At 38.1% G+C, this 12876-nt stretch overlaps 1 protein-coding gene across 5 annotated transcripts in view; it reads right to left on the reverse strand.

The window, feature by feature from the left end:
* Positions 1-12876, reverse strand: part of LYST (lysosomal trafficking regulator) — a 224662-nt gene that overhangs the window by 134554 nt on the left and 77232 nt on the right. For all 5 annotated transcript variants that reach the window (XR_008998856.1, XM_036919307.2, XM_057505741.1 and 2 more), the window contains one exon: positions 10613-10750. Coding sequence is in view for 4 of the 5 variants with exons in the window: in XM_036919307.2 (XP_036775202.2) it covers positions 10613-10750 (138 nt within the window). In the remaining variant the exon portion in view is untranslated. The remainder of the gene's footprint in view (positions 1-10612; positions 10751-12876) is intronic.

Genomic DNA, 12876 nt, shown 5'->3' on the forward strand with positions numbered 1-12876 from the left:
GATCATACACTATGATAAAGTAGGATTCATCTCATGGATGCAAGGTTGGTACAACATTCGAAAATCCGAGTGGAGCCAAGAAGGCGGCGTGAGTAGAGCAGCGGAAATCTCCTCCCCAAACCACATATATCTATGAAAATATAACAAAGACAACTCTTCCTAGAATAAAGACCAGAGGACACAGGACAACATCCAGACCACATCCACACCTGCGAGAACCCAGTGCCTCGTAAAAGGGGTAAGATATAAGCCCCGGCCTGGCGGGACCCGAGTGAACCTCCCCCCAGCTCCCAGTGGGAGAAGAGGAGTCAGAGCGGGAGGGAGAGGGAGCACAGGACTGCTGAACACCCAGCCCCAGCCATCCGGACCAGAGCGCAGACACAGTGCATGTGCAGGGCCCTGGATACTAGGGAAACAGGGAAGCAAGAACGGTGAGCAGATGCCTAAGGCTGGCGCCAGAGAATAAAGAAAAACGAGCGGCCATTTTTTACTTATTTATTTATATTTTATAACTTTAAAATTTTTTTTCTTTTTTTTGTGGTCGTTGTTTTGTTTTCGCGGGTGTTTTGGAAGTCTTAAAGGGGCAGGGTGGGACACTTAATCCAGAGGTAGGGAATCCGGGGATCTCTGGGCACGCTAATCCCCTGGGCTGCAGGGAGCACGGAGGCCCCTTGTGGAGATAAATAGCCTCCAGGCAGCTCCCCCTCCAACACGACTCCACCACATTGGAGCAGCTGCCCAAGCCAGGCCACACCCACAGCAACAGCGGAGATAAACTCCATAGCAGACGGGCAGGAAGTAGAAGCCCTGTCTATGCACAGCTACCCAGCACAAGCCACTAGAGGTCGCTGTTCTCCCAGGAGAGGAGGGCCACAAACCAACAAGAAGGGAAGTTCTTCCAGCCATCAATCGTTCCAGCTTTGCAAACTATTCCTATCACCATGAAAAGGCAAAATTACAGGCAGACAAAGATTACAGAGACAACACCACAGAAGGAGACAGACCTAACCAGTCTTCCTGACAAAGAATTCAAAATAAAAATCATAAACATGCTGACAGAGATGCAGAGAAATACTCAAGAGATATGGGATGAAGTCCGGAGGGAGATCACAGATGCCAGAAAGGAGATTACAGAAATGAAACAAACTCTGGAAGGGTTTATAAGCAGAATGGATAGGATGCAAGAGGCCATTGATGGAACTGAAACCAGAGAACAGGAACGCATAGAAGCTGACATAGAGAGAGACAAAAGGATCTCCAGGAATGAAACAATATTAAGAGAACTGTGTGACCAATACAAAAGGAACAATATCCCTATTATAGGGGTCCCAGAAGAAGAAGAGAGAGGAAAAGAGATGGAAAGTATCTTGGAAGAAATAATTGCTGCAAACTTCCCCAAACTGGGGGAGGAAATAATCGAACAAACCACGGAAATACACAGAATGCCCAACAGAAAGGATCCAAGGAGGACAACACCAAGACACATAATAATTAAAATGGCAAAGATCAAGAACAAGGAAAGAGTTTTAAAGGCAGCTAGAGAGAAAAAGGTCACCTATAAAGGAAAACCCATCAGGCTAACATCAGACTTCTCGACAGAAACCCTACAGGCCAAAAGAGAATGGCATGATATATTTAATGCAATGAAACAGAAGGGCCTGGAACAAAGGATACTGTATCCAGCACGACTATCATTTAAATATGATGGTGGGATTAAACAATTCCCAAACAAGCAAAAGCTGAGGGAATTTGCTTCCCACAAACCACCTCTACAGGACATCTTACAGGGACTGCTCTAGATGGGAGCACTCCTAGATAGAGCACAGAAAAAAACAGCCAACATATGAAGAATGGAGGAGGAGGAATAAGAAGGGAAAGAAGAAAAGAATCTCCAGACAGTGTATGTAAAAGCTCAAAAAGCAAGCTAAGATAGACAGTAAGATACTAAAGAGGCTAACCTTGAACCTTTGGTAACCAGGAATTTAAAGCCTGCAATGGCAATAAGTACATATCTTTCAGCAGTCACCCTAAATGTAAATGGACTGAATGCACCAATCAAAAGACACAGAGTAACAGAATGGATAAAAAAGCAAGACTCATCTATACACTGCTTACAAGAAACTCACCTCAAACCCAAAGACATGTACAGACTAAAAGTCAAGGGATGGAAAAACATATTTCAGGCAAACAACAGCGAGAAGAAAGCAGGGGTTGCAGTACTAATATCAGACAAAATAGACTTCAAAACAAAGAAAGTAACAAGAGATAAAGAAGGACACTACATAATGATAAAGGGCTCAGTCCAACAAGAGGATATAACCATTCTAAATGTACATGCACCCAACACAGTAGCACCAGCATATGTGAAACAAATACTAACATAACTAAAGGGGGAAATAGACTGCAATGCATTGATTCTAGGAGACTTCAACACACCACTCACCCCAAAGGATACATCCACCGGGCAGAAAAAGAGTAAGGACACGGAAGCACTGAACAACATAGTAGAGCAGAAGAACCTAATAGACATCTACAGAACTCTACATCCAAAAGCAACAGGATACACATTCTTCTCAAGTGCACATGGAACATTCTCCAGAATAGACCACATACTAGGCCACAAAAAGAGCCTCAGTAAATTCCAAAATATTGAAATCCTACCAACCAACTTTTCAGACCACAAAGGCATAAAACTAGAAATAAACTGTACAAAGAAAGCAAAAAGGCTCACAAACAAATAGAGGCTTAACAACACGCTCCTAAATAATCAATGAATCAATGACCAAATCAAAATGGAGATCCAGCAATATATGGAAACAAATGACAACAACAACACAAAGCCCCAACCTCTGTGGGACACAGCAAAAGCAGTCCTAAGAGGAAAGTATATAGCAATCCAAGCATATTTTAAAAAGGAAGAAAAATCCCAAATGAATGGTCTAATGTCACAATTATCGAAATTGGTTCTTCGAGAAAATAAACAAAATAGATAAGCCTCTAGCCAGACTTATTAAGAGGAAAAGAGAGTCAACACAAATCAACAGTATCAGAAATGAGAAATGAAAAATCACGACGAACCCCACAGAAATACAAAGAATTATTAGAGAATACTATGAAAACCTATATGCTAACAAGTTGGGAAACCTAGGAGAAATGGACAACCTCCTAGAAAAATACAACCTTCCAAGACTGACCCAGAAAGAAATAGCAAATCTAAACAGACCAATTAACAGCAACGAAATTGAAGCGGTAATGAAAAAACTACCAAAGAACAAAACCCCCGGACCAGATGGATTTACCTTGGAATTTTATCAGACATACAGGGAAGACATAATACCCATTCTCCTTAAAGTTTTCCAAAAAATAGAGGAGGAGGGGATACTCCCAAACTCATTCTATGAAGCTATCACCCTAATACCAAAACCAGGCAAAGACCCCACCAAAAAAGAAAACTACAGACCAATATCCCTGATGAATGTAGATGCAAAAATACTCAACAAAATATTAGCAAAGTGAATTCAAAAATACATCAAAAGTATCATACACCATGACCAAGTGGGATTCATTCCAGGGATGCAAGGATGGTACATCATTCGAAATTCCATCAACATCATCCACCACATCAATAAAAAGAAAGACAAAAACCACATGATCATCTCCATAGATGCATAAAAAGCATTTGACAAAGTTCAACATCCATTCATGATAAAAACTCTCAGCAAAATGGGAATAGAGGGCAAGTACCTCCACATAATAAAGGCCATCTATGATAAACCCACAGCCAACATTATATTGAACAGCGAGAAGCTGAAAGCATTTCCTCTGAGATCGGTAACTAGACAGGGATGCCCACTCTCCCCACTGTTATTTAACATAGTACTGGAGGTCCTAGCCATGGCCATCAGACAAAACAAAGAAATACAAGGAATCCAGATTGGTAAAGAAGAAGTTAAACTGTCACTATTTGCAGATGACATGATACTGTACATAAAAATCCCTAAAGACTCCACCCCAAAACTACTAGAACTGATATCGGAATACAGCAAAGTTGCAGGATACAAAATCAACACACAGAAATCTGTGGCTTTCCTATACACTAACAATGAACCAATACAAAGAGAAATCAGGAAAACAACTCCATTCACAATTGCATCAAAAAAAATAAAATACCTAGGAATAAACCTAACCAAAGAAGTGAAAGACTTATACTCTGAAAACTACAAGTCACTCTTAAGAGAAATTAAAGGGGACACTAACAGATGGAAACTCATCCCATGCTCGTGGCTAGGAAGAATTAATATCGTCAAAATGGCCATCCTGCCCAAAGCAATATACAGATTTGATGCAATCCCTATGAAACTACCAGCAACATTCTTCAATGAACTGGAACAAATAATTCAAAAATTCATATGGAACTAGCAAAGACCCCGAATAGCCAAAGCAATCCTGAGAAAGAAGAATAAAGTAGGGGGGATCTCACTCCCCAACTTCAAGCTCTACTATAAAGCCACAGTAATCAAGACAATTTGGTACTGGCACAAGAACAGAGCCACAGACCAATGGAACAGACTAGACAATCCAGACATTAACCCAGACATATATGGTCAATTAATATTTGATAAAGGAGCCATGGACATACAATGGCGAAATGACAGTCTCTTCAACAGATGGTGCTGGCAAAACTGGACAGCTACATGTAGGAGAATGAAACTGGACCATTGTCTAACCCCATATACAAAAGTAAACTCAAAATGGATCAAAGACCTGAATGTAAGTCATGAAACCATTAAACTCTTGGAAGAAAACATAGGCAAAAACCTCTTAGACATAAACATGAGTGACCTCTTCTTGAACATATCTCCCCGGCAAGGAAAACAACAGCAAAAATGAACAAGTGGGACTATATTAAGCTGAAAAGCTTCTGTATAGCAAAAGACACCATCAATAGAACAAAAAGGAATCCTACAGTATGGGAGAATATATTTGAAAATGACACATCCGATAAAGGCTTGACATCCAGAATATATAAAGAGCTCACATGCCTCAACAAAAAAAAACAAATAACCCAATTAAAAAATGGGCAGAGGAACTGAACAGACAGTTCTCCAAAAAAGAAATACAGATGGCCAACAGACACATGAAAAGATGCTCCACATCGCTAATTATCAGAGAAATGCAAATTAAAACTACAATGAGGTATCACCTCACACCAGTAAGGATGGCTGCCATCCAAAAGACAAACAACAACAAATGTTGGCGAGGCTGTGGAGAAAGGGGAACCCTCCTACACTGCTGGTGGGAATGTAAATTAGTTCAGCCATTGTGGAAAGCAGTATGGAGGTACATCAAAATGCTCAAAACAGACTTACCATTTGACCCAGGAATTGCACTCCTAGGAATTTACCCTAAGAATGCAGCAATCAAGTTTGAGAAAGACCAGTGCACCCCTATGTTTATCGCAGCACTATTTACAATAGCCAAGAATTGGAAGCAACCTAAATGTCCATCGATAGATGAATGGATAAAGAAGATGTGGTACATATACACAATGGAATACTACTCAGCCATAAGAAAAGGGCAAATCCAACCATTTGCAGCAACATGGATGGAGCTGGAGGGTATTATGCTCAGTGAAACAAGCCAAGTGGAGAAAGAGAAATACCAAATGATTTCACTCATCTGTGGAATATAAGAACAAAGGAAAAACTGAAGGAACAAAACAGCAGCAGAATCACAGAACTCAAGAATGGACTAACAGGTACCAAAGGGAAAGGGACTGGGGAGGATGGGTGGTTAGGGAGGTATAAGGGGGGGGAAGAACAAGGGGGTTATTAAGATTAGCATGCATGGGGGGGTGGGAGAAAGGGGAGGGCTGTACAACACAGAGAAGGCAAGTAGTGATTCTACAGCATTTTGCTATGCTGATGGACAGTGACTGTAAAGGGGTTTATAGGGGGGACCTGGTATAGGGGAGAGCCTAGTAAACATAATATTCGTTATGTAAGTGTAGATTAATGATACGAAAAAAGAAAAAAAAAAGGCAGTTCCTATGTGGTGACCTCCAATGAGTTCTACACAAGGGTATAAAGGGCATATAAAAGTGTAGGCAAGGGGTCTGTTTGTGTTTATACAGAGGATCAAAGCCTAATTGGGCTACCCTGAAAATGAACTATGATACTATATGAAAAAGAACTTCCAACATCAGCACTCTCTGGAAGACTCATGCCAGAAGATGATCATCAAAAAACCCCAACAAAGATCCACGCACTGCTACAGGTGTAGATGCACTCATCCCACCGGTTCCTGGACTTGCCATGGGAATGAAGAAGGAGATATCTTAGCTGGCCTGTGCATACAGTAAAACAACAAATTTGACTGGATCTATACTGTTGGAACTCAACCAAGAATTAGGAGAAGTGCAAATTGTAGCGCTCCAAAATCTTACAACTACAGACTATTTACTGTTAAAAGAACATATGGGATGTGAACAGTCCCCAGGAATGGGTTGTTTTAATTTGTCTGATTTCTCTCAGACTGTTCAAGTTCAGTTGGACAATATCCAGCATATCATAGATAAGTTTTCACAAATGCCTAAGGTGCCTAACTGGTTTTCTTGGTTTCACTGGAGATGGCTGGTAATTACAGGTATGCTTTGGTTATGTAACTGTACTCCTATTATGTAAATGTGTGTGTGCAATTTAATTAGTAGTTTAAAATCTATACATGCTGAAGTTACTCTACAAGAAGATATGTCAAAGAAATAATCAATCTTCCCATGTTTTCTCCCGCCTGCTACTTCTATAGCTTTTCTTCTTCCTTCCTAATTACAACCCCTAAATAGAATTCGTGCCTCATATCAAATTTACCGAGTATCATAACTCCTCCAAGTGGTAAAGATACCTCAAGACAAATGCTGGGCATAGAAGCCACAGGGCATAAATATGCAAAGAAGTAAAAAGCTAACCTTTTCAAACAATAAGGCTTCTCTCTCACTTACCAACTTTACATTTCCCTGTATGGCCCCGGAAGATGACTGGTTAGCCAGAGATGGGTAAGATTCCTCAAGGGAGGAACAACCTAAGACAGGCACAGTCACAGGGTGGCCATCAGGTGAGAAATTGGGGATCAACAGAGGTGAGGCTTAGAACCTCAACCCCCCTGTTCAGAGAGAAATCTTCTGCATACATGGATGTTTTATTGCCCTTGTCTAGCTTGGATTAACACATAGTCTACAGGCACACACCTGATCATCTACATTTGCTCTCTTACAACACTAAACTATGTTTTCTACCTTTATCTTGTATCTACCTATGACTTCAGCATTTTATTAAAAATAATAATAATAGAGAAATGTGGTATCCACATATAAATCAAGTACAAAAATCAAATGAGTATTCATATTTGAAATGACTGTTTATAGTTCATAATGCATGAGCAAAACCAAAAGTTTCTGTGATGACTGCCCTTTTACTGTTCACCATGTAACTTATTCACTATGTAAGAATTTGTTCTCCATGTAAGAACTTGTTCATTATGCTTCAGAAGATTGGAGACTGAGGAAAATTAGGCTTGGGGTGGATTAATGGTTGTGCATTGAACATTGACTCCCCTATACAGAATTTTATTGTTGTTAACAACCATTTGATCAATAAATATTAGAGATGCCCTCAACAACAACAACAACAACAACAAAAAGTACACGCTTCCAATTGTAAAATAAATAAGTAACTGGGATGTAATGTATAGGGTAAGGAATATAGTCAAAATATTGTGACAACTTGGTATGGTGATAGCTGGTACCTAGAATTATCATGTATATAAATGTTGAATCACTGTGTTGTACACCTGAAACTAATGTTATACTGTGTGTCAACTACCCTTCAATAAAAAATAATTATCTAAAAAAAAAAAAAAATTCGAAAATCCATCAACATCATCCACCACATCAACAAAAAGAAGGACAAAAACCACATGATGATCTCCATAGATGCTGAAAAAGCATTCAACAAAATTCACCATCCATTCATGAAGAAAACTCTCAACAGAATGGGTATAGAGGGCAAGTACCTCAACATAATAAAGGCCATATAAGAGAAACGCACAGCCAACATCATACTTAACAGTGAGAAGCTGAAAGCTTTTCACCTAAGATCAGGAACAAAACAGGGATGCCTACTCTCCCCACTTTTATTCAGCTTAGTACTAGAGGTACTAGCCATGGCAATCAGACAACACAAAGAAATAAAAGGCATCCATATTGGTAAGGAAGAAGTCACACTGTCACTATTTGCAGATGACATGACATTGTACATAGAAAAGCCTAAAGACTCCACTCCAAAACTATTAGAACTAATATCAGAATTCAGCAAAGTTGCAGGAAATAAAATTAATACACAGAAATCTGTTGCTTTCCTATACACAAATGATAACCTGACAGAGAGAGAAATCAGGAAAACATTTCCATTCACAATTGCATCAAAAAGAATAAAATAGTTAGGAATAAATCTAACCAAGGAAGTAAAAGACCTATACCCTGAAAACTACAAGACCCTTTTAAGAGAAATTAAAGAGGACCCTAACAAATGGAAATTCATATCATGTTCTTGGGTAGGAAGAATTAATATTGTCAAAATGGCCATTCTGCCTAAAGCAATCTACAGATTCAATGCAATCCCTATTAAAATACCAAAAGCATTCTTCAATGAACTGGAACAAATAGTTCTAAAATTCATATTGAACAACAAAAGACCCCGAATAGCCAAAACAATCCTGAGAAGGAAGAATAAAGCAGGGGAGATCTTGCTTCCCAACTCAAGCTCTACTACAAAGCCACAGTAATCAAGACAATGTGTTACTGGCACAAGAACAGACCCACAGACCAGTGGAACAGAACAGAGAGTCCAGATATTAACCCAAACACATGTGGTCAATTAATATAAGATAAAGGAGCCATGGATATACAATGGGGAAATAACAGCCTCTACAACAGCTGGTGTTGGCAAAACTGGACAGCTATATGTAAGAGAATGAAACTGGATCATCATCTAATCCCATACACAAAAGAAAATTCAAAATGGATCAAAGACCTGAATGTAAGTCATGAAACCATAAAACTCTTAGGAAAACATAGGCAAAAATCTCTTGGACATAAACATGAGCAACTTCTTCATGAATATATTTCCCCAGGCAAGGGAAACAAAAGCTAAAATGAAGACGTGGGACTATATCAAGCCGAAAAGCTTCTGTGCAGCAAAGTACACCACCAATAGAACAAAAAGCCATCCTACAGTATGGGAGAATATATTCATAAATGACATATCTGATAAAGGGTTAACATCCAAAATATATAAAGAGCTCACATACCTCAACAAAGAAAAAGGAAACAATCCAATTAAAAAATGGGCAGAGGATCTGTACAGACACTTCTCCAAAGAAGAAATTCCGATGGCCAACATGCACATGAAAAGATAGTCCACACTGCTAATCATCAGAGAAATGCAAATTAAAACCACAATGAGATATCACCTCACACCAGTTAGGATGGCCACCATCCAAAAGACAAACAACAACAAATGTTGGTGAGGATGTGGAGAAAGGGGAGCCCTCCTACAGTGCTGGTGGGAATGTAAATTAGTTCAACCATTGTGGAAAGCAGTATGGAGGCTCCTCAAAAAACTAAAAATAGAAATACCATTTGACCCAGGAATTCCACTCCTAGGAGTTTATCCTAAGAATGCAGCAGCCCAGTTTGAAAATACATATGCACCCCTTTGTTTGTCTCAGCACTATTTACAATAGCCAAGAAATGGAAGCAACCTAAGTGTCCATCAGTAGATGAATGGATAAAGAAGAAGTGGTACATATACACAATGGAATATTATTCAGCCATAAGAAGAAAACAAATTCTACCATTTGCAACAACATGGATGGAGCTAGAGGGTACTATGCTCACTGAAATAAGCCAGGTGGAGAAAGACAAGTATGAAATGATTTCACTCATCTGTGGAGTATAAGAACAAAGAATAAACTGAAGGAACAAAACAGCAGCAGACTCACAGAACCCAGAATGGACAAACAGTTACCAAAGCAAAAGGGACTGGGAAGGATGTGTGGGAAGGGAGGGATAAGGAGGAAAAAGGGGCATTTTGATTAGTACACATAATGTAGGGGGGACGGCACGGGGAAGGTGGTACCACACAGAGAATACAAGTAGTGATTCTATAGCATCTTACTATGCTGAAGGACAGTGACTGTAATGCGGTATATGGTGGTGACTTGATAAGAGGTGGAGTCTAGTAACCATAATGTTGTTCATGTAATTGTACATTAACGATACCAAAAAAAAATATATATATATATATATATATATATATATATATATATATATAGTAGCAGTTGTTCTTTTGTAATTGATTTAGGAATCTCTTAGATCAAGCTGTGAGAAGTAAGTGTTGAAAAACTCTTGAACTATTTGTTGAAAGAAGGGAGGAGAGAGAAGTTGAAAAAGAGAAAAAATTCTATTCAAAGTCCCACAAAAATCTGAGTCCATAGTACTGAGTTACACAAATAATTGCAGAAAATATCTTCAAAAGTAAAGTTACATGGGAAGTACCTGCAAAACCTGACAAGTCAGCAGAAAGTGATGAACCACTCGAGCTTTCAATAGCTGCTTGACATTAAACATCTGCTGGTGGTGCCCTCCTCTGATGAGGACTTCTAGAGCTGCCAGCAGAGTTTCCCAAGTACCTGGCTGAGAAAGGGAACACATACCAGTTAGCACATGGTTGCTTAAAAATATGCTGCATGTTTTGTAGATTCATGCAATATATCACTTTAAATATATTCAGGGTCAAAGATTAAATTTGTCTGAAAAAGAAAATCTTAAAATATATTCCCAACTATTATTATTTTTTTGTCAATAGGTCATTTCTAAATACTTATGTTGAATGTGATGTTACATTAGGTACTTTTAGTACATTAACCTTCCTGTGGCATGAAATGATATGCAGTGTTTTTAAAAGATGAATTATTTTGAAAGATTTATTCAATATAGAGAAACACATTATCAACATAATTATTGACAATTTATTTTCAAAGGGCATTATTAAAAATTTATAAACTTAAAACAATGCTGATTTGCATATATAGCATTTAATCAAATAATTTTAGAAAAATTGTACTAAAATTTAAATAGTCACTGACAAATTCTGCATTTTGGATTAGTTTACTTTTAAGTCCAAATAATAGAATTCTCTCCACAATTATTAAATTGTATCTTCAAACAGTAGTTAGTATTTTTTTTTAAGTTCCTAAAAATGTTTCTCCTGTAGTGAATAAATCTTAAATTTTCCTCAGCAATAGAGAAAGAGGATTCTTCTATAGAAAACTAATCCTGAAAGATAGTCTTCACCTCATTTTATTACCCCAAATTACCCTTCAACAAAGACATTAACAAAAAGCAAAATTAACAGGATGTAGGTCTTGCTATTACTCCTGTCTTTATCTGATGGTAATGAACAATGAAAAGGCTCAGGAATTGAAAGACTTGATCATATTATTCTGACCAAGGCCTCTCTCTTCATAAAATATTGCCAAGATGCCTTCAAAGAAAAAGGCATGTAAAAACTGGAAGACAAGGCAGCCCAACTGTTAAAACTTGATCTGGGTCTGAAAAATAGTACTGTTAAATAGAAGAGTGACAGCATAAACAACCAAAAACAAAAACTGAACTCAGTTTAAAAAGTGTTAGGTAAGAAAACCTTATTTCAAACCCACAGAAGTATTTGTGTTTATCACTTATGAGTTCAATAAAAAATGTCTTGTTTTTTAATCAACCCAAAATTAGCACCCTCTTTTGGAATAGTAAAATAATTGTCCATACATTATGAAATGGTCACAAAACATCTAGTTACTATCTGTCACCATACAAAGTTGTTATAATATTGACTATATTCCCTATGCTTATACATTATATCCCAATGACTTATTTATTTTATAACTGGAAGATTATATCTTCACTTAACAATAATTTTGTAGTATGATTTCTATAGGAGGAATAGAAAAACAATTCTGTCTTTCCTCTAGCATGTCTGGTCAAAATTTATCTTTGTTAATGGTAAATTAGAAAAGTTTTTTTCATCTTCCCAACTCTTTATTGATAATGAGTATATTTTGGGTAACTGCTGCCAAATTTGGGAATAACCATTTAAAAATCCTAAATGGATACAGTTTGAATTGGACTTTAATTAATTATGTTTGATGATAATGTTGTTATATTCTAACTCTAGATAATCTACAGTCTATATGAGAACTAAGGAGCCTGTATGACCCTATGCTATGAAGGTTGTTTAAAACTAGGGCAGAAAGCACAAAAAGAAAACAAATCCTACCATTTGCAACAACATGGATGGAACTAGAGGGTATGATGCTCAGTGAAGTAAGCCAGGCAGAGAAAGACAAGTACCAAATGATTTCACTAATTTGTGGAGTATAACAACAAAGCAAAACTAAAGGAACAAAATAGCAGCAGACTCACAGACTCCAAGAAGGGACTAGAGGTTACCAAAAGGAAGGGTTTGGGGAGGGTCGGTGGGGAGGGAGGGAGAATGGGATTAAGGGACACTATAATTGGCACTCACAATATAGGTAGGTCATGGGATAGGCAGTATAGCATGGAGAAGACAAGTAATGACTCTGTAACATCTTACTAAAATGATGGACAGTGACTGCAATGGGGTGGAGGACTTGATAATATGGGTGAATATTGAAACAACAGTATTGCTCATGTGAAACCTTCATAAGATTGTATTCAATGCTACCTTAATTAAGAAAAAAAATAGGGTGAAAGAAATAGCCTCATATTCACTCCCTGGCTGG

Source organism: Manis pentadactyla, chromosome 8, assembly GCF_030020395.1.
Source record: "Manis pentadactyla isolate mManPen7 chromosome 8, mManPen7.hap1, whole genome shotgun sequence".
In the NCBI taxonomy this organism is placed as follows: Eukaryota; Metazoa; Chordata; class Mammalia; order Pholidota; family Manidae; genus Manis; species Manis pentadactyla.